This window comes from Capra hircus, chromosome 1 (genome assembly GCF_001704415.2).
Source record: "Capra hircus breed San Clemente chromosome 1, ASM170441v1, whole genome shotgun sequence".
Taxonomy (NCBI): Eukaryota; Metazoa; Chordata; class Mammalia; order Artiodactyla; family Bovidae; genus Capra; species Capra hircus.
The window spans coordinates 41,723,344-41,745,063 of NC_030808.1; the positions used below are offsets into that span (position 1 = coordinate 41,723,344).

The window sequence follows — 21,720 nt, forward strand, 5'->3', positions numbered from 1 at the left end:
AAGCCTTGCTTTTGTCCACTCACAGCCGTTTTTTGCCTAGAACAATTAAGACTTCAGTTTCTTTGAACACACTTTTGGTAAAAACGTAAACTTTCTGGAGGGCCATTTGGCAATATGTATTAGTTTAAAATGTGTACACCTTCAATCCTACAGTCACTCCTAGGAAATTAAGAAAACTACGATACCCATGCACAAGAATTTAGCTACCAAAATACCACAAAATTATTAGGACAGTGAATAGATGGAAACATAGTTGTCCATTAATAGGAGTCTGGTTCAATAAACTATTTTCACTGACTGAACAAGTACTATGCAGCCATTAAAAAAGTGCTGACCCTAATATCCTTAAATACTGACATAAAATCATTTTAATAAAATAAATAAAAAAATCAGCATGCAGGGTCAATACACAGCTTTTTCCAGAAGAAAAAAGTACTAAAATATACATATATAGCTTCTGGATGAATATACACCTAAATTCTATTACTTTTCCTTAAGTAGTAAGATAAGAGTATTCCAGTCTCTTAACACTTCATTGTATTACCTAATTTCTCTTAAAATGAAAATGAAAAGGTGTTTTAAAAACAAACTTTTAGGATGGGGGTGAAGGGCAAATTCAGTTTTAAGAAGAATTTCTTCCCCTAAGCCTATGCCAACTGCTGTCTTCTTAGATGTCATAGTTTGTGAATTCTGTGTCAAAGCCTTGAAACTATGCGTCAACACTGGGAACTCCACCGACTCCATATCCATACACATTTTAAATATTTTAACAATCAGGCTGGTACAGATAGCTTTTCCAGGTTTACTGGAAGAGTCTTGCAAACTGTACTTCAAGCATCACGAGCGCTTACAACTGGCTGCTCTGTCTTTGGGGAATGAGAGGGAAAACTGGATCCCTGAGATCTCTGAGTCTAGAATCAGGGCAGACGGAAGAGATGCGATGGGGAAAGGCCAAGTGTGGCCTTGAAAAAGACAACAGCCAAGGAAAGCGAGAGAATGACAACAGTTAAGACGAGCTGCCCATTCGACGGCCGGGCAGCCATGACTGAGAGTCTTGAGGATCTGAGGAAAATAGAAAGAACCCAGGGAAGAATGGAAGAAAAAAAAAATCAGAGGGGTCAGTGTCCAATGACTGCCAAGTTCAGCACAGATGAACGCTGTGCCGACAGCAGAGCAACAGTGAAGTCGGGTCACGGTCCGCGGCACAGTCGAACATGTGGGTGTAAAAGGGTGAGCCACAAGACTGGCACCATGCCTTTAATTCACAAACTGGACTTACCTTAAACGCAGCGGGCGTCCAAAGGACCCCTGCAGCTAGTCTGTGCAGAGACATCAATACCAGCATTGGTGTCAAAGGTTATAAATGAATAAATTCAAAGAACAAGCAAGGAGGAAGCCGTGACTACAAGAGAGCCAGAGAATGGCTACCCACTCCAATATTCCTGCCTGGAGAATCCCATGGACAGAGGAGCCTGGTGGGCTACAGTCCATGGGGTCGCAAAGAGTCGGACACGACTGAGCGAAACACACGAAATGACTAGTTGTCGGCCATGTATGTGCCTGGGTTATCAGTAAACATGGGCTTCCCTGGTGTCTCTGACGGTAAAGAAATCTGCCTGTAATGCAGGAGACCCAAGTTCGATCCCTGGGTTGAGAAGACCCCCTGGAGAAGAGAATAGCTACCCACTCCAGAATCCCTGCCTGGAGAATCTGAACAGAGGAGCCTGGCAGGCCCCAGCACATGGTGTCAGAGTTGAACACGATTAAGCAACTAACACTTTTCTTTTCATTTACCAGTAAACGTGAGTAGTTCAACCGCAATGTAGTTTTTGTTCCTTAATAAACTTACTTGTGTCCAAGGTCTCAACTCAAAAAAGAATGTCATTCAGAGGTCACTTAGGGCCAAAGTGGGGGCTCATTTGCCCATAACCAACCATTCCCTTTGTGATTCGGGTAAGTCAAAGGAAAAGGGTGGAATCCCCAAGGCATTGCTCTAGATCTTATCAGAATCATCTGGGGAGTCTTTAAAGGGCACTCCATCTCACCCTCAGATACACTGATTCAGTTAGACTGGGGGTTCAAAAACCTTGGGCATTACAATTCTTCAGAGCGCCCCAGGTGTGAACAAAGGTGAGAATTACATTCTAGTAGCAAGCTGGCTGGCTTCTCATCACTCCAAAGATGAATGATCCTGGCTGAACTATAGTTAACAGAGGATTTTCAGCAATGCTCTCCTCCAACTTTAAGAAGCATAAAAGCTCCACTTTCCTCACAGTAATAATGGAACCCTCCCTGAATGTGAAATGACAATTTTAATAGGTGACTACTTGTGGTTAATACTACCTGAAAAGGTAGGAAAATGCCAAAATTGAAGTATCCATGTTTGCTATTCTGAGAACATTCAAAACCCACAACCCTTTTAAAGCTAGGAGATTTCCATTTCGGTCCTCCTCATTCCCCCTCCAGACGCACTTACAGATGAATAAAAGATGGGAATCAAGAAGACTGGCAGGAGTCCTGGTTACCATGGCAGCAAGCAGATGAAACGCCACAGCTCATGAAACTGATAGTAAGGCATCAGGTGGACAGCATGGAGCGGCACCTGGCTTACTGACTGCTCTCCTTCATGCACAATTCAGTGCACGGCCTCCGCCTTATATTTCAACCCGTTCAGGGAGCAGGAGGGGACGCAGCACTGGAATGACAGGGAGACCAGGGAGGTAAGAATCAGCAAAGGGCTTTGACAGTAGAGAACAAGGGTTATCAGCAGAGTCAGTTTAGCTTCTGTGAATCTTCTAAGTGTCACTGTACGTATGGGTTTAGCAAAAATATCAGCCAACTGGTTTAAGGGAAATTTTTTAAAAATACACCTCGAGAAGAGGCGGAAACGCGGGCTTTGGCAAGAGAGTCACATTTGCGTTATCTTGGTGAACAACAGACCCAAACCGTGACTATCCTGCAGTGGTGCTTAATTCAAGCAGTGGGAGGAAGGTTCTTACAGGACTACGTTGCTCTAAAGAGAAGACAAAGGGCTTACAAGCACAGAGGAATTCAAGAAATCAAAATACCCTTCAAGAGTCAGCTACTTCCAAGGAAAAGTGTGCCTCCCCTTCCCTAATCCTGCGTGTGTGTCTCACTCCACACGCATCTTGAGAGTGCCATTATTCAGGACACCCTCTTCCCCAACCACGCCCCTCCAAGTGGCTTTCTGTTCCATCGTCACCAGATGCTGGAGATCCGAAGAACCTGGCGCACAGGATGCAGTCAACAAATGTCTGATGAATAAGTGCTTCAGAGAATATGTGGAAAGACAGACGGAAGTTACCAACTGTACTTAATTCAACTAGAACGGAAAAATGGCTTCAACTAAAAAATGAAATAAAATTCAGGAGAAATAAGATCTTCATTGCAAAAAGGCAGACAGCACACACACACACACATATACACAACTGCACATTATACATAGTGTGTGTATATAAAGGCAGAGACGCATGAGAAAGTTAAGTGCATCTTGTTAGTCAAAATCAGAGATGTACAGTCAAGGAACTAGAACAAATAGGGGGAGGGCGGAAATACAGACACAGTGGGAGACTCAGAAAGATGCCTCCAAACTGCTGAAGATTCTTGGGATGCAATAAAACCAGTGGACATTTGACTCTTCCAGTGTACCAGAGAAGATTACAGCAAAACTGAGACTCCAAACACCTAAGGAAACTTCTGTTAATGAGTCAGCAAGGCCCATGTAGAGACAATAGTATTTTACAGCATGACAATAAAATCTCAAATGAGAGCCAGAAGGAATGAAATCCAAAGTTAACGGCAGGCCTCATTCTGTTCTACTTCCTTTTCCTGTCAGTCTAAAATCAGCAGCATCTACCCTGGAGCACTGCATTCAAACTTGGAGCTCATGCATAGAAGCTGTAACTCCCAAGGCAAGCAGAATCCCTCTGTTCCCACTGTGCTGCTGGTTGACAACATGTTCTTTCAGGATAAGGCAGAAACAGGCAACAGGCCCTGAAATTTCGAGCTTCAAAAGCTAAGAGAAGAGTGGATACCAGGATTCCCCAGCAAGTTGGGAGGATTCAGCAGCAGCATATTTCTCACCCTCTTAAAACCCTTTGAGAACTCCTGTTAAACAGTGTTGCTGTTAACACACAACTCTACAAGAATGAGGGAGAGGAGGGGAAACAGCAATACGATTTTAGGAAAAAGAAAGCAGGTGGAGAAAAAGCACCAGTGGGGAAAACCAAGAGTCAAACCATATTTACACTGTAGAATTCCCAAGACCTGGGGACCGGCAACACTGAGTACACCTCTGAAAATGCGGGTGAGTCAGGAACTAAAATAAAGCTGCTTCAAAGTTTATGGAGTAGCTGGACCCCTAGATGCATGTTTGGAGGCTGAGTCTCTGGAGTGGATAAAACAGAAAAATACATGGACTGGAGGGCACAGACACAGCTGTAAGAGGCGATATCACGCACACTCAGTCGTGTCTGACTCTGTGACTGTGGCGTGGACTGCAGCTCTCCAGGCCCCTCTGTCCCTGGGATTCTCCAGGCGAGGATACTGGAGTGGGTTGCCATTCCCTCCTCCAGGGGATCTTCCCGACCCGGGGACTGAGCCCACACCTCGTGTCTCCTGCACTGTCAGGCGGATTTTTTCCCCACTGTGCCAGTAAGCACTCAAGAAACAACGGGACGTGCCACAGAGAGCCCAAACTAGCCTGAAGGGACACCTGTTAGCCAAATCTGGAAACATCTGAGCAAAACAATGACAATGATGAATCATAACCTGCTAAATAAGGCAGTACATGAGTTCAAACTGATAGATAAACGGGGAGAAGAGGAAATTCTTGACTTCAGTATAGTAAAAAAAGAAAAAGAAAAATCACTGTTTTACACCACCAAAGGAATAACTTGCTAAGGCAAGAATTATCAATGGATGCCAAAACTATGGGCTAGTTTGATGAGGAATAATGAGTTATTTATGTGAACTCTGTGAAAGCCACTCAGTCGTGTCCAACTCTTTGCAACCCCATGGTCTATACAGTCCACGGAATTCTCCAGGTCAGAATACTGAAGTGGGTAGCCTTTCCCTTGTCCAGGGGATGTTCTCAACCCAGGGATCAAACCCAGGTCTCCCACATTGCAGGCGGATTCTTTACCAGCTGAGCCACAAGGGAAGCCCAAGAATACTGGAGTGGATAGCCTATTCCTTCGTCAGCGAATCTTTCCAACCCAGGAATTGAACTGGGGTCTCCTGCACTGCAGGTGATTCTTTACCAACTGAGCTATCAGGGAAGCCCAAATTAGAGTTTATCAGGGAAAGTGAAAGTTAAGTCGCTCAGTTGTGTCCAACTCTTTGCAGGCCCATGGACTGTAGCCCACCAGGCTTCTCTGTCCATGGGACTTTCCGGGCAAGAATACTGGAGTGGGTTGCCATTTCCTTCTTCAGGGGATCTTCCAGACCCAGGGATGGAACCCAGGTCTCCCACACTGCAGACAGACACTTTAACCTCTGTGCCACCAGGGAAACCCAGCGAGATAAACTCAATTATCTCCCCCACAACTTACTTATTACCAAAAGGGAAGATGTTAACTAGACAGTGGAGAGACACAGTAGGTACCACTTGAATCAAGTAAAAGTCAATGTCAGCAATAATGAGACAACACATCACACACCTCCCAATGTGAGGCTTTGTGGACCTATTATTATTGCTTATGTTGTAGTCAAAGCGTAACCAAAAATGCATAGTGAGTCAAGTCATGAGAAGAACAATCCTAAATAGGAGTGGAATTCACAAAATGACTGGCATCTAAACTTCAAAAATATCAGTACTACGAAAGACAAAAAGAACACTGAGAAACTACTGCAGACTAAAAGAGATAGACATTAAAGCTTAAGGCAATGAACTGGTTTCCAAACTTAAAAATTAAAAAAAGTTGCTATAAAAGGACATTTAACAGAGTAACATTTGAATCAAAGCTTAAATTAAAATATTGTACTACTGTTTTCAGATTTTGATAATTATTTTATGCTTATATGGGTGACTGTCCTTGTTTTAACCCCAAGTACTTAAGAGGGTTAAAGGGGAGTGAGGTCTGCAACTTATGTTTTCAAATGGTTCACGAAAGCGTCTGATGAGAGAAATGACCAAGAAGCTGCGGCCAAATGTTAACTACTATAAACCTGGATGAAAATGTTTCCTGGGTTCTTCACACTATCCTCACAATTGTCCTACAATCTGCAATTATTTCAGAATTAGAAGTGAAAACACTGAGCACATTTTTATTCACTCTGTTTTATATTCTCAGTTAATACTTGCGACTCCATGCTTACCAAGGTGAAGAGCAATGAACAGTAGGGGAACGCACTGGAACTCTTCATGAGCCAAGAGAAAAGGAACTGAGGCACAACCTCGAAGACGGACGTGTGTTCGTACTGAAAATACTCAGCCACAGAAATGTAAATTTTTCATTTTATTCAAAGTTGGTACAGAAGTGCTAACGTTCCCATAAAATAATTACTATACTTCAGTTACAGGACAAAATACCACAGAAAGGAATATACTTTGCAAGAAATGTAGTTCATCTTAAGTTTCCAAATACTTTTAAAGGCTAATGCAGCAGCTGGCAAAATAACACACAGTACACAAAGAACAGTGTATTTTACAGAGTCAGTAATGAAAACTGACAGCTCTTTAGCAGATTTGCTTCATTTTTTAAAAATAATAACACTTTTAAAAACACATTAAACCAAGATCATACATGTCTACAATTTAAAAAATCAGATTGTATACAATAGGTTAGAAGAGTCAAGTTAGAACTGTCATGTATGGTTAACAATCCTAAATCTACAATTCCAATTGTATTCCTTTCAATATGGAAGTTACCTGGTTTATACCAAATTCTACTTTCTGTTCGGAACTAAAGCGTTATACAAAGAGATGGACTTGGTAAGTCAGACCTTAAAAAAAGAAAAACACACGCTGCAGACAATGAAGGGTACACTGGAAATCAGTTTACAATTCAAGAAACTCACCAGTAACTCAACAACTTCATTTAACATCACATTTGGTCTACAATGCATAACTGACAAAACCACCCATGCACACAACACACAGCCCAGCGCAGACTGGTCTCTCACAGAACGTGTGCACAAAGCTTTAAGAGGCAGGACACTGGGAAAGACAGTTTTCAATGTAGACATCTGTTAAAAATGCATTAATACTTACATATCAAAATTACTAGACAGAAGGCAGCAGTACTCTGCTGACATTTGGCTTAAAAGTAAAGGAATGAATGAAGCAATTTCACAGGATATTAGAAAAGGAATTGGTTTTCTTCTTGAAGAAGACTACTAACTTTTGCACAGCAACTATTTTTGATATCCACCTTATCAAAAGAAAAAAAAAGGAGAAGCAGCAGCAGCAGCACTGAGAACACAGTTCATATGTGATTGCCAACATAGGTCCGGGCAACCAAAATGGAACATTCAAGCAAAGAAAGGGTAAATCCTTGCTTTCATTTCTGAACTCTGTTGGCAATCCATCAACTGAAGCAATCGTGGTGGGGAGAAGCAGGGCAACAGATTCCATACCATCATCTGACACTAATGTAATATGCCATTATTTAAAAAGAAAATAATAAAGCTTTTGCATTTTAACAACCCCACAGAAAAGTCCATGAGCAAAAAAGACTAGCTGATCTGTTTGCCACTCAAAAGAGATCTCACAGTGAAATGAGAAGGTTTTGATTGTATGTATTTACACCGTGACAGCCACGTGCACCTAGACTAACTAAAGCAATCGTTCATGGAAATTAGAAAGATATTCTGAAAGATATATCAGTGAAAGATATTCTGCCCAAGGAATCTTCAAAAGCATCCTTTAAGTTCTTAAAAACAATTGTAGATTTAAAAACAAAATTTAAAGGTACAGAGCACATTCTATATAGTATATAGAACTAACAGGTTACTACTGCTTTGCCTTATCACACATGGCTAAGCCAAAGATTTCCTCAAACCTCTCCTTTTCCCTGTATTTCTTGTTCCTCTCAACTCCACCAAAGCCTGAGGTGCTACATTCTTAAAAACTGCTGTAGGGACACAACTACTGGCTTTTTGCTGTAGGCCATACTCTCTCCCTCAAAAGTGCTCAGGTTAATTCTTCTAAACCATGTTGTAGTCCACACCAGCTTGAATCTTCATTCCACATTATTATTTAAATTGACTATCCCTAAGATAAATATATGAAACAGAGGAGAGTGGGAAAAAGGTAGTCACTTCTCTTCATTCTTAGAGTCTTCCTATCTTTTGATGTATAGGCAAGATCCAAGAGAGAGATGTATTTATTCATTGCCGATAAACAGGGACTAACTATTCAGATGAAGAAAGTGAGGAGTAAAATAAGGGCAATGCCGAGTGCAAGAAAACACATTATTTTTTCTTCCTTTGCAGGCATATTCATAGATTTCACCTAACCTAGTCTTGTAACACCACAGGCAAAAGAATACAATCAATGTGAAAAGCAAAGAGTAGTTCATCTGGCAGATGTCTCACTTTGTTTGATGCTTGTGATCCCTGGATCGAATTCTGCTCTATTAAAATGAAGGGTAGTCAGGCATATGAAAAAATAACTTCATTAAGACTATTAAACTTACACGAAGATTAAAGATTAGTATTTGCCCTATTAAAATGTGAGATTTCTCCATGTTCTCAGGGTGCTATTGACAGGAGGTAAAATTTCATACAGATTTATGATTTAAAAAAATAACCCAAAGGCTCTACAGCTTAAAGCAGAAGTTTGTCAAAATGTTCCACCCACCAGAAACCTGGAAGCCTGTTCCTGTTTCTCCAGTTCAATGGTAGGAAGAGCCCACAGGCCCCATTGCAGCTGGTAACCCCCCAGGACAATTGCAGCAGTCTTGACACTAGTATTCTCTCCTCCACCAAAGCGGTACACAGGTCCTCAGACTAAACACTGACTCTCTCGTGACAGGAGCCCCAATTCAGGTACCTCTCACTGTCCAGGCCTTGCTACCTCTCCCTGTCCAGGGCTTGCAACACTGCGGTGCTCATCCTGACAACTCCAGAGATGACCCATGGTGGGCTTTTTAGGCCGGGCACTTGTGGGATACTAAGAACACTGTCAGCCTTGTGCTTTCCACACGTGGACTTACACACACGAGGGAACATGGTTTGTGCTTTCTATAAAACTTACTTTACGCTTTTTTATCATGGAATGTGAAACTCTTGTCACATATATGTTCTCAGACATGCCTACCCAACCTACACTGGAAAATGATAAAAGTTAAAACATACTCACAGATAAGTAACCTTAATCTTTAAATAAGGATATAAAGAAAGCAAACACAGATGAATAAATAACATTTAAGCTGCAACACAAGCTAGACCTACCTGGTTCTTTGAACCTAAATAAAGGCTACATGTAAAATATGTAAATATAAATGTATTTTCTTTACTAGTCATCGCAAAATTTAAAAAGAGGAATTATGTAAGAGTTATGTATCAAGAAAGGGAAAGGTGTGAACTAGCAGATATATCAGCAACCAAAAGGCACTAATCAAAACATAAATTTCAGAAGCTGATTATATTAAGGAATACCCTACAGAATGGCCTGTGCCAGTTTGGGTCCTAAAACAAAAAAGTGAGTTATTAGTGAACACTCCACTTACAGAGGTACAGGCGACACTGATATACTGAAAAATTACCCAGACAAGTTTGTCCAGAGGCAATAAAAAAAGTAAACACTCCTTTATCCAGCAGCACTAGGGTACAAGGTGAATTTACCAGGGCAAATACAAGTCTCCAATAAAGATGTGGCTATCTACTCTCGCTCTGTGCTGTTGCCGAGACCACTGACAACTGTACTTCCCTCACTGAGAGGGTTCACTCTCTGTAAACTGTCTGGGGGGCGGGGGGCGCGTGGCTCCATTATCGGGGAAACAATTACAATCCAGGGCTTCTCTGAGGAGAAGGCACTGCACCTACACTAGCAAGAATCTGAGGCCACTGTGCTTTGTTGGATTTATTCTAGCATCCCTCTACCCAAACACACCATAAATCCAGGTAGCCAAATCGAACCTCAGAAGTCATTACGTAAATTAAGGTTACTGGTTTAAGTCAGGTCTCAGATTATGGTCCTCCCTCCAAAAAATAAAGTGCGTGAGATGAGAAATGATGCAGATATAGCAAACCTTGGTGTTTACTTCTGAACAAAAGCCTGCATGCCAATGGTTAAGGCTATTAGTTACCAGACAAATGGGGTGCTTAACCCAAAACAAAAGGCTAAACCCTATCTTTTATAAAGGATTTGAGAAGGAAACAAATACATAAAATTATATCAATTCACATAACATTCCTTTAAAGGTGAATCAGTAGTTTAAAGCCTTATTCCCAGCATTGGAGAAAGAAGTTTAAATAAAAACATTTATATGACAACATGAATAATGGTGTGAGACTCAGCACTGGCAAAGTCTATCAATAATTTTGAACCTTAGCTAAATTCTGTTCTGCAGTCAAAGTAACTGAAAGTAACTCTTCCATCAGAGGTGAGAGTTTGACCAAAAAAAACACACCAAATTAGGCGAAGTTAGCTTAATGGAGGAAAATGGGGTTTGCAGCCCTGAGTTAAGCCAACCAAGAAAACCAAGCATAGTGATTAAAAGATTACTTCTTACATAATCCAGCTTCACACCTAACTAGTACAGAAGAGTTTCTCTATATGCCAACTGACTAGGTTCCAGCTTTTTACCTTAATTGCTGCAACAAGGCTTTTTAGCATCAAAACAAACTCCATTCCTCTCTACATTGCGATACCATCATTTCCAAGGGACTGGTGTGAATTTTAACTACTTCTGCCGAGTTTTTGAAAAATGAGCTTCAAGAATAAAATTCTGATGAATTATTAGTATTAGGGCTTTTGTTATTAGTGAACACAAAGTCTGAAAATAAAACTCTGGAGCATTTACAGTTTAAGCTAATAGATATTTTAGTATATTTAAACACAACTACTATTTAGTGAATCATTCTCTGGATCCAGGCCTTCAAATCTGGGGCACAGCACCACTTGTGCACACCATGGCAATAAGCCTGAAAGTGAATTAAGCTGACAAAAGATCAAAATAGGAATATGTTAAGTGTTCAAACAAAGAATAGGTGAATAATTAAAGCAATGTGAGAGAAGACAAATCAAGGGGAAAACCAGTCTCTCTGAATGGTAGGTGGGCCAACACACAAACAGGAGTAAGTCCTATCTCTGACGTCTGCTCAGGCTAATGTCAACATTAAAAGGACAAGCAACTTAACACCCAGCTAATGAGAAATCTTATGAATACTGAAGCCTAGGGCTGCTACACCCAGGTACTTCTCAGCATCTCATCTAGTAGTTTTTCCGACTTCTTCAGAAAATCTTGTCCTGGTGGGTCTCTGTAGTCACATAATTTAACAGCAACGGTCTTTAAACATCTCTCAACCCAAACTGGGAAATGCAGAGGTGTCACTGCTAAACACCTGTGTGGTCATTTTCAGCCATCATAGCTCAGATGGAAATGACACAGGGGAGTATAGCGTAAACAAAGCAGTGCCTAACTGTCTAACAGCCAGTAACACAGCAGGTCTACAGGGTGGTGACGAATGAAAGTAACCTGCACTGCGTGATCGCTAAAGAGAGAGGATCCACAAAACTCAATATAGAGAAGATAACAATGGACTGAGAAATGCAGAGACTTAAAGGTTCTAACCACCCTGGACAAGACTTTCGAGCCCCTACTCAGGCTCAGGTTAGAGAACTGAGCAGCAACCTTCCTCCTCAATTCTTAAAATGTGAAATTTCATCAAGCAACAGGCCCCTGTTAATTACTTCATGTGCCATCCCTAAGAGTTAGGGCTTTGTGACCCAGGCCAGCCTCTTTCTGCAAAAAGACAATGGCGCCTTTGAGCGAAGTGAAAAAGAAGCCTTGGGAGATCAGACCTGCTGGACCGAGGCCAAAGGACACAGCAGCACGGCTACTGCTTGATGCTTCTCTAACCAGAGATAAGAGTGATAACCTCACTAGGAAAGACAGGCTGGGGAAAAGATTGGCTCTGCTGTTTCAAAAGCCACTTACTATCTCAGGGTAGAAGGACAAAATATTCTTCAACAGGGAAATGAGACGTCCCACAAAGGAACCCATAATCATTCTGCATGCCTGGGCAACAAGCTCTTCTCATCAGATCTTGAGACTAAGACTGCCCGAGAGGACAAAATCTAAGAACTGGGGATACCAGATGAGACAGTATTTTTCTCCACCTTTGAATACCAGTGTCCTCACTTCATTCTGACTCTTAGCTAACTATTTCAGTCAATCACTCTTAGCCAGTTCTCAACCTTAGCTTGAGCCAATAAGAAAATATATACATGTTAACGTCTAGGTATCAATGTCATCACTTAGGACCCATTTAGTGTAAAGTATGACTATTTTGCTAGCTTTACGAGAGACTATGTATCATTCCATGATCATTCTAACGAAGTAAAGACTGAAGAATGGCCCCTTGAAATGAAGCGGCAATCAGGAATTCACATACAAGCACATTATCTATTACTGGGAAGCAATAAGAAGGGCAAGCTTCAGGGACTTCAGTCTAAATAAAGTGATGTTTACACTGGCAAGAATAAACAATCCTAATGGATATGCTAATAACCATTCCTTATTTACAAACATTAGTACTCTAAACTTGGCCTACTGCTATATACACACAAGTAAGACACAAGATGATGTATGTTATGTACCATACTAAGACAACAGCAGAGAGAAGGCAGGGGGATGCTAAGACCCCAACTACTAGGAGTCAACATTAAACAAAGGTGGGGGGGGAATCCACTTAGACACTACCTATTCATTTATGCTTTTAACAGAAGGGATAAGAAGGCTGCTCAGCCAATATGTCAAACCTCACTGCTGAGTTACACAGCAATGTGTTCAAAGAAAAATTTTAATTTCTACAACTTAATGGCAATTTGAAAAATCTAAGATCCTATTATTTCCCCAAATACCAAAAGGCTGTCTCAAAAGAACAGTTCCTTTGAGAAAAGAAGAGGACAAACCACAAGTCCAGATTTGGACACCTGGCTTTCTGTTCTTCCCAACAGACTTTGTAACCTTGGATATGTCACAGCCTCGGCCTCCACTCGAGGACGGTCCTTACTTTCATTTGGCCCCCAGCTTATAAACCTTAAGAATGAAACTAAAAAAATTCCGCAAGGCACTCTAATAAGCTCTCAGAAATCATACTATTCAAACACAAATTATTTTTTCAACTACAGACTCAGTCCATCACAAAGCCTCCTGGAGATGGGAAGACATTATGTTACCTAATAATTTCTAAAAATCAACTCTGAACTAATCAAGTCCATCATAATGAACTTAGTTTACAAATACAAAAAAATTTAAAGTCATCATGACTGAGTTTTGATTCAAAATCTACAAAAGTATCTAAAAAAGTAATAATTTTCCCCTAAAGAATACAAGGTTAATAAAATCATGCAATTTAAAAAATATCAGAGGTTACAGAAAAGTCAAAGAAAGTAGATACAAAATTAGTTTCCTTCATCTGCCATGGAGGAAAAAGGACAGCATGCACAAAGAAGGACATCATGTGGAGAGCTTTTCTCAAACGTCTTTTGTACCCTGTGCTCATGAAGGGGAATCCACCCGTGAAAAATGGATTCTCTTCCAGGAACGCTGAAACTGGATACAAAGCCATGCCAAGACAGAGGATCCTACAATTACACAAGTCCTGGAATCTCCATAGGACACACTACTAAATCTGCAGAAGTTCTCTTGAATATGCTATCCACTCTACAGATAAAGACTATACTGCAACCCACCAGTGGCAAAGCATGCACTCTTTTTGAGTTTTCTGTTACTGATGGCCTGTTTGCAATGAAATATCCTCATGCTCTAAGTCACTGTAACTGTTTAAACAAAAATGCAGAGGCTGTGTACATATGTTGTCTTAAAAAAAAATTGGAAAAAACTTATGAAGGATATACATTATGATCTCAGAATGAATTTTCACTCTAAAAACTCAACTTCAATATATCACCATCTAATCAAGTGGGGCAAACCAACACAAAAGCAGAGTTAATTTTTCTTCAAATTTCCAGACATATTTTCCAAATGGATCCACTCAGGAAGGTTAACTAGTTAATAAAGAATGTTACCAAATGAAAAGAACAAAACTAGAGAATTAATGGTGTACAAGGAATCACCTGTTCAGCTTAGCTGATCAAACACTGCTTTAGGGGATGCTAATTTTCAAACTATATAAACAATCTTAACTTGGTCAGTAAATCTGGGGATCATCAGCAACGTTAACTTCATTTTCTCCCCCCCATAATCATTTACAATACAGTCATGACATACAACTTTATAAAGACAAGACTACTTATGATCATTTGAGTGCGGTTCACTTAAACTTCAGAGGAGGAAAAAAAAGAAAAGAGAAAACAAAAAACAGCTGGAACTTTTTCCCAACATTCCATATACTGGTGGTACAGGAACAGCTACAAGAAACATTCCTCTTCCTTTCTTCCAGCATACAGAATCCATAGGCTCATGCTAACAAAACGAACCTGGCAAACGAACTTGCCCTGAAACAAGTACTCCACAAGCACATGTTAGATTTTCGGTACATAATGGATTATACAATGTACAAATTCAGTTCTTTAAAATGGGAGTAGGGATTACAGAGACAGAGAAAACGTTAAAATGAGCAAGTCTTCTATTTCAGGGTAAGAAGGCCTACCAAGATTTGGCAGTGCAGACAGTGTATCTTACTCATGATACCTTAGCATATAACTCTGCTCTAAGTGCTCTATGAGAATAATTGGTCTCTCCTTACTTTGGTATGGAAAATTTTAAACCACATTTGCACAATTCAGTCTGTTTAAACAAGTTTTACTTCATTTAGGTTGAAAATTTACTTTCATCCATCTCTGGGAAAATAAAAGTCTTGCAAATAGATGATTTTTCTGCTAAGTAAAATTTGGCTAAAACCTACAGCGTAAACAATGCCTGAGAGATGCAACAGTTACATAAGTTTGCAGGGTTTTTGTTGTTGTTGTTGTTGTTGTTGTTGTTGTCCAAAGACCAGTATTTTCTTAAGTTAGTGTCTCATCATATCCTTAAAAGTTCATAAGGAGAAATAAACAAACATGAAAATTCCAAGTGAACACACAGCAAAAAGTCCAATATTGAGTATTACTTTAACTTGTGGAGGTTCTTCCAACATTTGTAAACAAACAGCCTCCTCCTCCATCAGGTCTCTGAGACTCCTCTTGCTGAGGCTCTTACTTTTAAAGCCACAAAACCAATCGATGAACTTCCAGTACCGGCTTCCGTCCTCTGCTTCTTTCTTTCTCTCTTTCTCACCCATGAGAGCTGCCTGCCCGTTGGAATACGCATCCACGGGTGTTTCTGCCTCCGAATGACCTAAGGAAGCCACTGGGTTGCCCTCCTCTCTGCAGGTCACCAACAGATTAACATCTTCCGGCTGCAGGCCCTTGATGCTGTCCTCAGACTTTCCGTTGGGGATGGCGTGGTTGATGGCCTCGCTATTCTCACTGCATCTCAGAATGCTCTTCTCTTGCATTTTGTATGGTTCATCTTTCGGGGAGCAGCTCTCCTTGACCACCAGGCTCTTCTTAGACCAAAAGGTGGTGGTGCGAATCTGTTCCTTCGTAGGAGGTGGTGTGAGAAGGCTAACAATTACAGTAATGAGTCCTGTGATCCAAAACAACGCTGTGGCCACATACATGTAATGGATGTCTTTAATGAAGACTGGCCTGTTATCAGGTTGGTCACATTCCGGGGCACGGTAGGCAAAGGCCAGTGTCAAGCGGACTGCTCCAAGGATAAAGCCTGCCATTCCACCATAGAAAGCCCCTTGTTCATTGCAGCGCTTCCAGAAAATCGCCAGAAGGAACAGGGCTGCAACTGGGGGCGTCAGGTAGTCAGCTACCTCCTGGATGTAAAGGTACATCTGGCCTCCTTGCATCTCCACGATGATGGGCACCCACGCGATGCTGATCACCACCATGAAGGCCACAAATATCCTGCCCACGATCATTAGTTCCCGGGAGCTGGCGCTCTTGCGGATGAGTTTGTACACGTCGAGGGTGAATATGGTGCTGGCGCTGTTGAAGATGGAGTCCAAGTCACTCATCAGAGCGGCGATCATCACGGCCATCATCAGGCCCCGGAGGCCCACGGGAACCAGCTTCATCACCAAGCGCGGGTAGGCAATGTTAGAGCACCCGGCTCTGCTCCCACACACCTGCATGCAGTGCTCGGGGTTGATGCAAGCTATGTCATCGGCAAACAGTATCCGGGAAATCATTCCGGGGACCACTATGATAAACATTGGCAGAAGCTTCAGGAAGCCGGCCATCAGGGTAGAGCCTTTGGCATGAGCAATGTTTTTGGCTGCTAGGACCCTCTGCACGATGACCTGGTCAGCACACCAGTACCAGACTGAAGCAGGGGTCTGCCCGAGGATGAATCCAGGCCAAGGAACGTCTTCATCTGTTGGGTTCCGCAACATTTTCAGTGCGTCTTTCTTGGGGTGGACATTACAAGAATTTGTGTTTGAAAGGTTGTACGTCAGCAAGATGGAAGTGACATTGGGTGAGGCCAACATGTACCTTCTCTTAACTTCCTCAAACCCGCCAATCTCCATCATGCTAATCACCATAAGTGTGAGTGCCCCAACGATCATGAGCAGAGCCTGCAAGGTGTCTGTGTAGATTACTGCGACAAGGCCTCCGGTGACGGTCAGCAAAGCGGTCATGCCAATGAGCAGGATGACAGACACATAGAGGTTCCAACCCAAAGACTCCTGGATAAAGAGGGCACCCGAATACAGATCCACTGAGAGCTTGGTGAAGATATAGAGAATCAGAGACAATGCTGCGAAATAGACCTGAATCCTATGGCCACCAAATCGCTTGGACAAGTATTCAGGCATGGTGTATACCCCCGACCGGATGTAAATCGGGATGAAAACCCATCCCAGAAGTTGCAAAAGCAGCAAGGCATTGAACTCCCATGCGCCCACTGCAAATCCACTTGCCGCTCCAGATCCTGCCAGCCCAATGAAGTGCTCACTCCCAATATTGCTCACAAACAGAGAGGCACCAATTGCTACCCAGGTCATAGAGCGCCCCGCCAAGAAGTATCCACTCACGGTGCTTCTATTAGATTTCCACATGGCAAAAAACCCAATGCACATGACCAGGATAAAATACAGGGCCACTATGGCAATGTCTGCTGTCTCCAGGACAGCCCTCATGTTTGGTAACTTTGCGAATAAATGCGTCCAATGACAGAAGTGTCCGACTTTTTATTTACTCATGAGTAACCCCAGCCAAGTCTGGAAACCATACGTGAACTGGACTACACAGAGCAACACAGCAGGTCAAAGTCTTTGTCCTTTGGTTTGCTGTCTTGATGGTGGTGGTTGTGATAAACTTTGAAGGAGACAGTTTAAATTTTCCTCCGCTTCTTAATTGGGATTGAGAACTTAGCTCGTCCTCTTAATCCACTCTCCACAAGACCATCAGCATTTACTCAGGGGCTGGAGGAGACATTCTGAGTTGCAGCTAAGTCTAGTGAAGCCTACTGTACCAACCCTGCAAGGCAGCAAAGACAAAAGACAAAGATTGAATTAGAGGAGGGGCTCACCAAGTGATGAGGAAACTTTCAGTCTAACAAAACGGCGCAACAAGACATTATTTAAAAAAAAAAAAATTTAAATATATATACTTTAGTTCCACAGGAAAGAGCAATCCATGCTATCACTTAATTGCAGGGAGAATATTTATCATTTTGAACTGAAAACAAAAATATACTGTCCTAAGTAAGTAGTCTAACTTCTCTGCAACCAACAACTGCCCACCGTGACACTGCCCTTTCTTCTTTTACTGTGGTAGTCTCAGACTGGAAAAGCACCGAGGTCGTAAAGCAACCTGGGGGAGGGGGACTCTAATTATTCATAATAAATAAGGTCACCTAAATGAATCTTCAGTCTTCCCAGGTGGCTCAGTGGTAAATAATCCGTCTGCCAGTGCAGGAGACACAGGTTCGATCCTTGCGTCGGGAAGATCCTCTGGAGGAGGAAATGGCACCCCACTCCAGTATTCTTGCCTGGAAAATCCCATGGACAGAGCAATCTGATGGGCTACAATCCACGGGGTCGCACAGAGTTGGACACGACTTAATGACAACAAAATCAATCTTCAGACACTGCTGCGTTCTAAGAGTAATATATTTTGTAGCTAAGTTAGGGTCCTAGATAGAACAGGTATCTACTAGGTAGTATCATCCACTCCCACACACAGTATCTAGTATTGCTTAACCTAGGTAGACTACTGTCACAAAATCTCGCTGAATTCCTACTACAAAGGTCCATCTGCGCTAGTCATCACACATTACCCTAGAAACTTGACATGGCTCCTGCCTCAAAGGGAAACCAGATGTTCCATACAAAGACAGGAACATACAATTTATAAACAACCCTAAATTTTTATTCTGCTAGCTAGAAGGAAGACACTGAAAAAAGAATTTTTTCTTGTTGAACGGTATACAAGGCAAGGAGAGGAGGGAAAAAGAGAAAAATTTTCTGGAAGACTGAAAAACAACATCATTATTGTTATATCTCCCAAACCTAAACAAAATAGACATCTGTAAGCCATTAGGGAACAAATTATTGTCAATATTAATCAGATTTTTTTCAGTCCTGGATTAAGAAAATCACCAAAAAACCGACATTTAAATTTACCTAAAATTGAGTTTATGAATATGACAGGTTTTCTCCTGGAAAAAGAGGTAAATTCTGAACCTTCAAAGTAATTATAATTGGAGCTGAGGAACAATATGAAAAACATTTTGTTATTCAACCTAACGCCTTCCACATGTTAACTCCTAAAGTGATTTCTCCTTTTGAGGTAAGGCAACCTCAGAGTGCAATGTTTTTCTATGCTTGACAAAGCAGATGCTTTTTGATGAACCTAGATTATTTTCCTGTAAAAATTAGTAGCAAAGTCATCAAGTCCTATAAATGATACTAAAGCCATCTCTTTTCAAAACAGACCACAGTACTAGTCACTTAGCAGCACACCTCTTAAGGAGCTAGAAAAAAAAGCTGAAATATAAATGCTCTACCATATTAGTTATTCAGTCTAATTAATAATAGTGCCACACAGAAATGTCTTAAACCCTTCTCTATGCCTTTTTGAAGCTTAACACACTACAACAATCATACTTAAAAAAAAGAAACTGACTAAAATCCTTCGTCCTAAAACTTGGCGTCAATAATGACTGGCATGAGTAAAACTGCCAGAAACAAAAACAAAAATACACTAAAAGCTGGGACTTGTATCACTTTATTCTTGCCAAATCCTGAAACTGGTAGTATTTCTATGACTACTTTCTCTGACCCTGAAACATTCAAGTTATTAAAAAAAAAAAAAAAAAAAAAACTGGATATTTAGGAAGAATTACCTAAATTTCAAACAAAATCTAATCAAATAACTAATAAGCAATTATTTATAAAGGGCACCTTTAGTGTTTCAGTGTAAGAATTAGGTCCTCAACTACAAACAAAACTGTAGCTGGCAGTTATGAGATTCTTCCCTGTCGTCAGCAGAGCTCCCACTGCCACCCAACATCCAGCCATACCCCTGCTAGTCTCTTCCAACTTCACACAGATAACCCTAGTTCACTGGTCCGAGGGCCATTTCAAGTGTCTCTCTTCTCAACGGCAGTCACTGGCCATCTCCTCAAGAAGAGACAAACACCCAGTATGTTTATTTTTGTTTGGAGGGAAGGTGGAGTTGGGTACGCATTGTAGTGGCCACTACAGCAGCTTATTCGTTCAAAGAACAAAGCGCTCAGACACAAAATAAGCCCTTCCTTCTCCGATCACTAGGAAGCGCTGGAAATCGACCACACAGTTTCCCATTGCCAAACATGATGCAAGTCAGACATCTAACCCATACTCTGCTCCCTGATGAACGCTTAGGCTGGTCTAACCCCTAACTTCCCGAGAACAGCAAGCGGGCCAGCTAGAGAAAAGATGTTCTTTCTGCCCAGAGCAGGAGTGGAAGGAAGAGGTAAACACTAGCTCAGGGCTTGAGTTCTCAACACTTTCTGCCTCCTCAGATCCTTCAAAAGCCACTGCCGGCAGCCCCCATGTCACAGGACACTGTGACAGTCTGTGGACGGATTTAAGATTTCTCCAATTTAAACAAAAAACATCCAAAAATCAGCACCTAGTAAAGACTGGAAAAGGAAAATAAAAATAGGTCAAATCAGTTTATAGAAAGATGTAAAATAGGACCCCCTAGACTTTAGGACTTTAGACTTTAGGACCCCATAGACTTTTAGACTTTAGGACCCCATACAATGCAGCCAAATTCATATCTAGTCATTAAGAGATTATCACAGGCTTGAACTTCAGCCTTTCAGAAAATGAACTGTGCAATTCCTAAAAATGGTCTCAAATAAAACATACAGTATGTTTTGCATATTTTTTTCTCACTCTTTTTAAAAACCAAACATTTCTACAATAAAAATATGATGAACACTATCCAGAGTTCCTTTACTGTTAGAGAGAAGCCACATGGAAAAATTTTTTCTCCAGCTGCTAAAAGGTGCCTTTAAATTTATGTTTTCGTATTTCTAGGACTAAGCTGGTTCACAGTTGAGATAAATCCCTTAAGTGAGAAATGTAGGACAAGGAATAAAGTAGGTACAGTGATGATAAGCATGTGAGCTGGGTCCTTTGTAAAAAGTGCGTTTTTAAGAAAACAATCATAATGTAAGTAATAGTCACAGAATGTATAAAGAAATAGTCCCCTAGTTATAATGGCCACTGTAATAAATTTAGCCAATTTCAATCAAACACAAGGGTGTCGTGAAACAGAGAAACTCCTGCCAACAGGAGGGGGTTTCCTTCTCAGAAAGCAGTGTTTTATTGGAAGTTCTGCACAAAATTAGAATACAATCTTGGTACATGAAAGCACTATTTCATGTACTTGGATGAACTAAATTACAACTGAAGAATTAATCCAGATAGAGAAGCATACATAAATATTTGCTGTTTGAACTAGAAAGAGTCAAATAGGAAAGACCAAATTAACATCAGCTATTAAACTTCTTCATAATATATCAAAACATAATTAGTTATAATGACCAAATCTAACATCTCTCTTCTATTATCTAGGGAGACCATACAATTTATCTTCCAAACTAGGAAGTTATTCTGGGACACTCTGTCCAGAATAGGATGTATGGTCACTCTAGAAAGAAAATCATCTGCCATAGAAACCAAAGAACAACTAAAACAATTCCTAAAGCCGTCAGGGCTCCAAGTCACAATCAACTCAATGAGGCCTGTGGACTGACAAGGAGTAGAACACAATGACTCTCAAAGTGACCAAGCCACAATCTTTTTAGCTTTGGGCTCAAAAAGGACAATCTCAACAGGCAGAATCCAGCACTGTCAAAAGTAGGCGTGCCAAGTCTTGTGCATTTTCTGACCCAACGGTTTGATAAAGAGTAAGTAACACCTAGAACGTATGTCACCTTGCCCAGTGCAACAGACAGACAGCTGTTCAGTGAATGTCACTTCACCATCTACAACTTGCACAACTGGAAG

General features: G+C 41.2%; 2 protein-coding genes across 3 annotated transcripts in view; both read right to left on the minus strand.

Annotated features, from left to right (window-relative positions):
* MRPS6 (mitochondrial ribosomal protein S6) overlaps nucleotides 1–21,720 on the minus strand; it is a 65,601-nt gene that overhangs the window by 25,889 nt on the left and 17,992 nt on the right. The gene's annotated exons all lie outside the window — the stretch shown is intronic.
* The window catches only part of SLC5A3 (solute carrier family 5 member 3), a 33,172-nt gene continuing 17,918 nt past the window's right edge, over nucleotides 6,467–21,720 (minus strand). The window contains exons 1-2 of one of the 2 annotated variants that reach the window (XM_005674664.3): nucleotides 18,072–18,123; nucleotides 6,467–17,692 (exon numbers count right to left, since the gene is read on the minus strand). In XM_005674664.3, coding sequence (XP_005674721.1) covers nucleotides 15,196–17,352 — 2,157 coding nt within the window. In that variant the 5' untranslated portion in view covers nucleotides 17,353–17,692; nucleotides 18,072–18,123 and the 3' untranslated portion in view covers nucleotides 6,467–15,195. Of the gene's footprint in view, nucleotides 17,693–18,071; nucleotides 18,124–21,720 lie in introns of those variants that run through there. The other variant, XM_018056774.1, reaches the window with a different exon arrangement.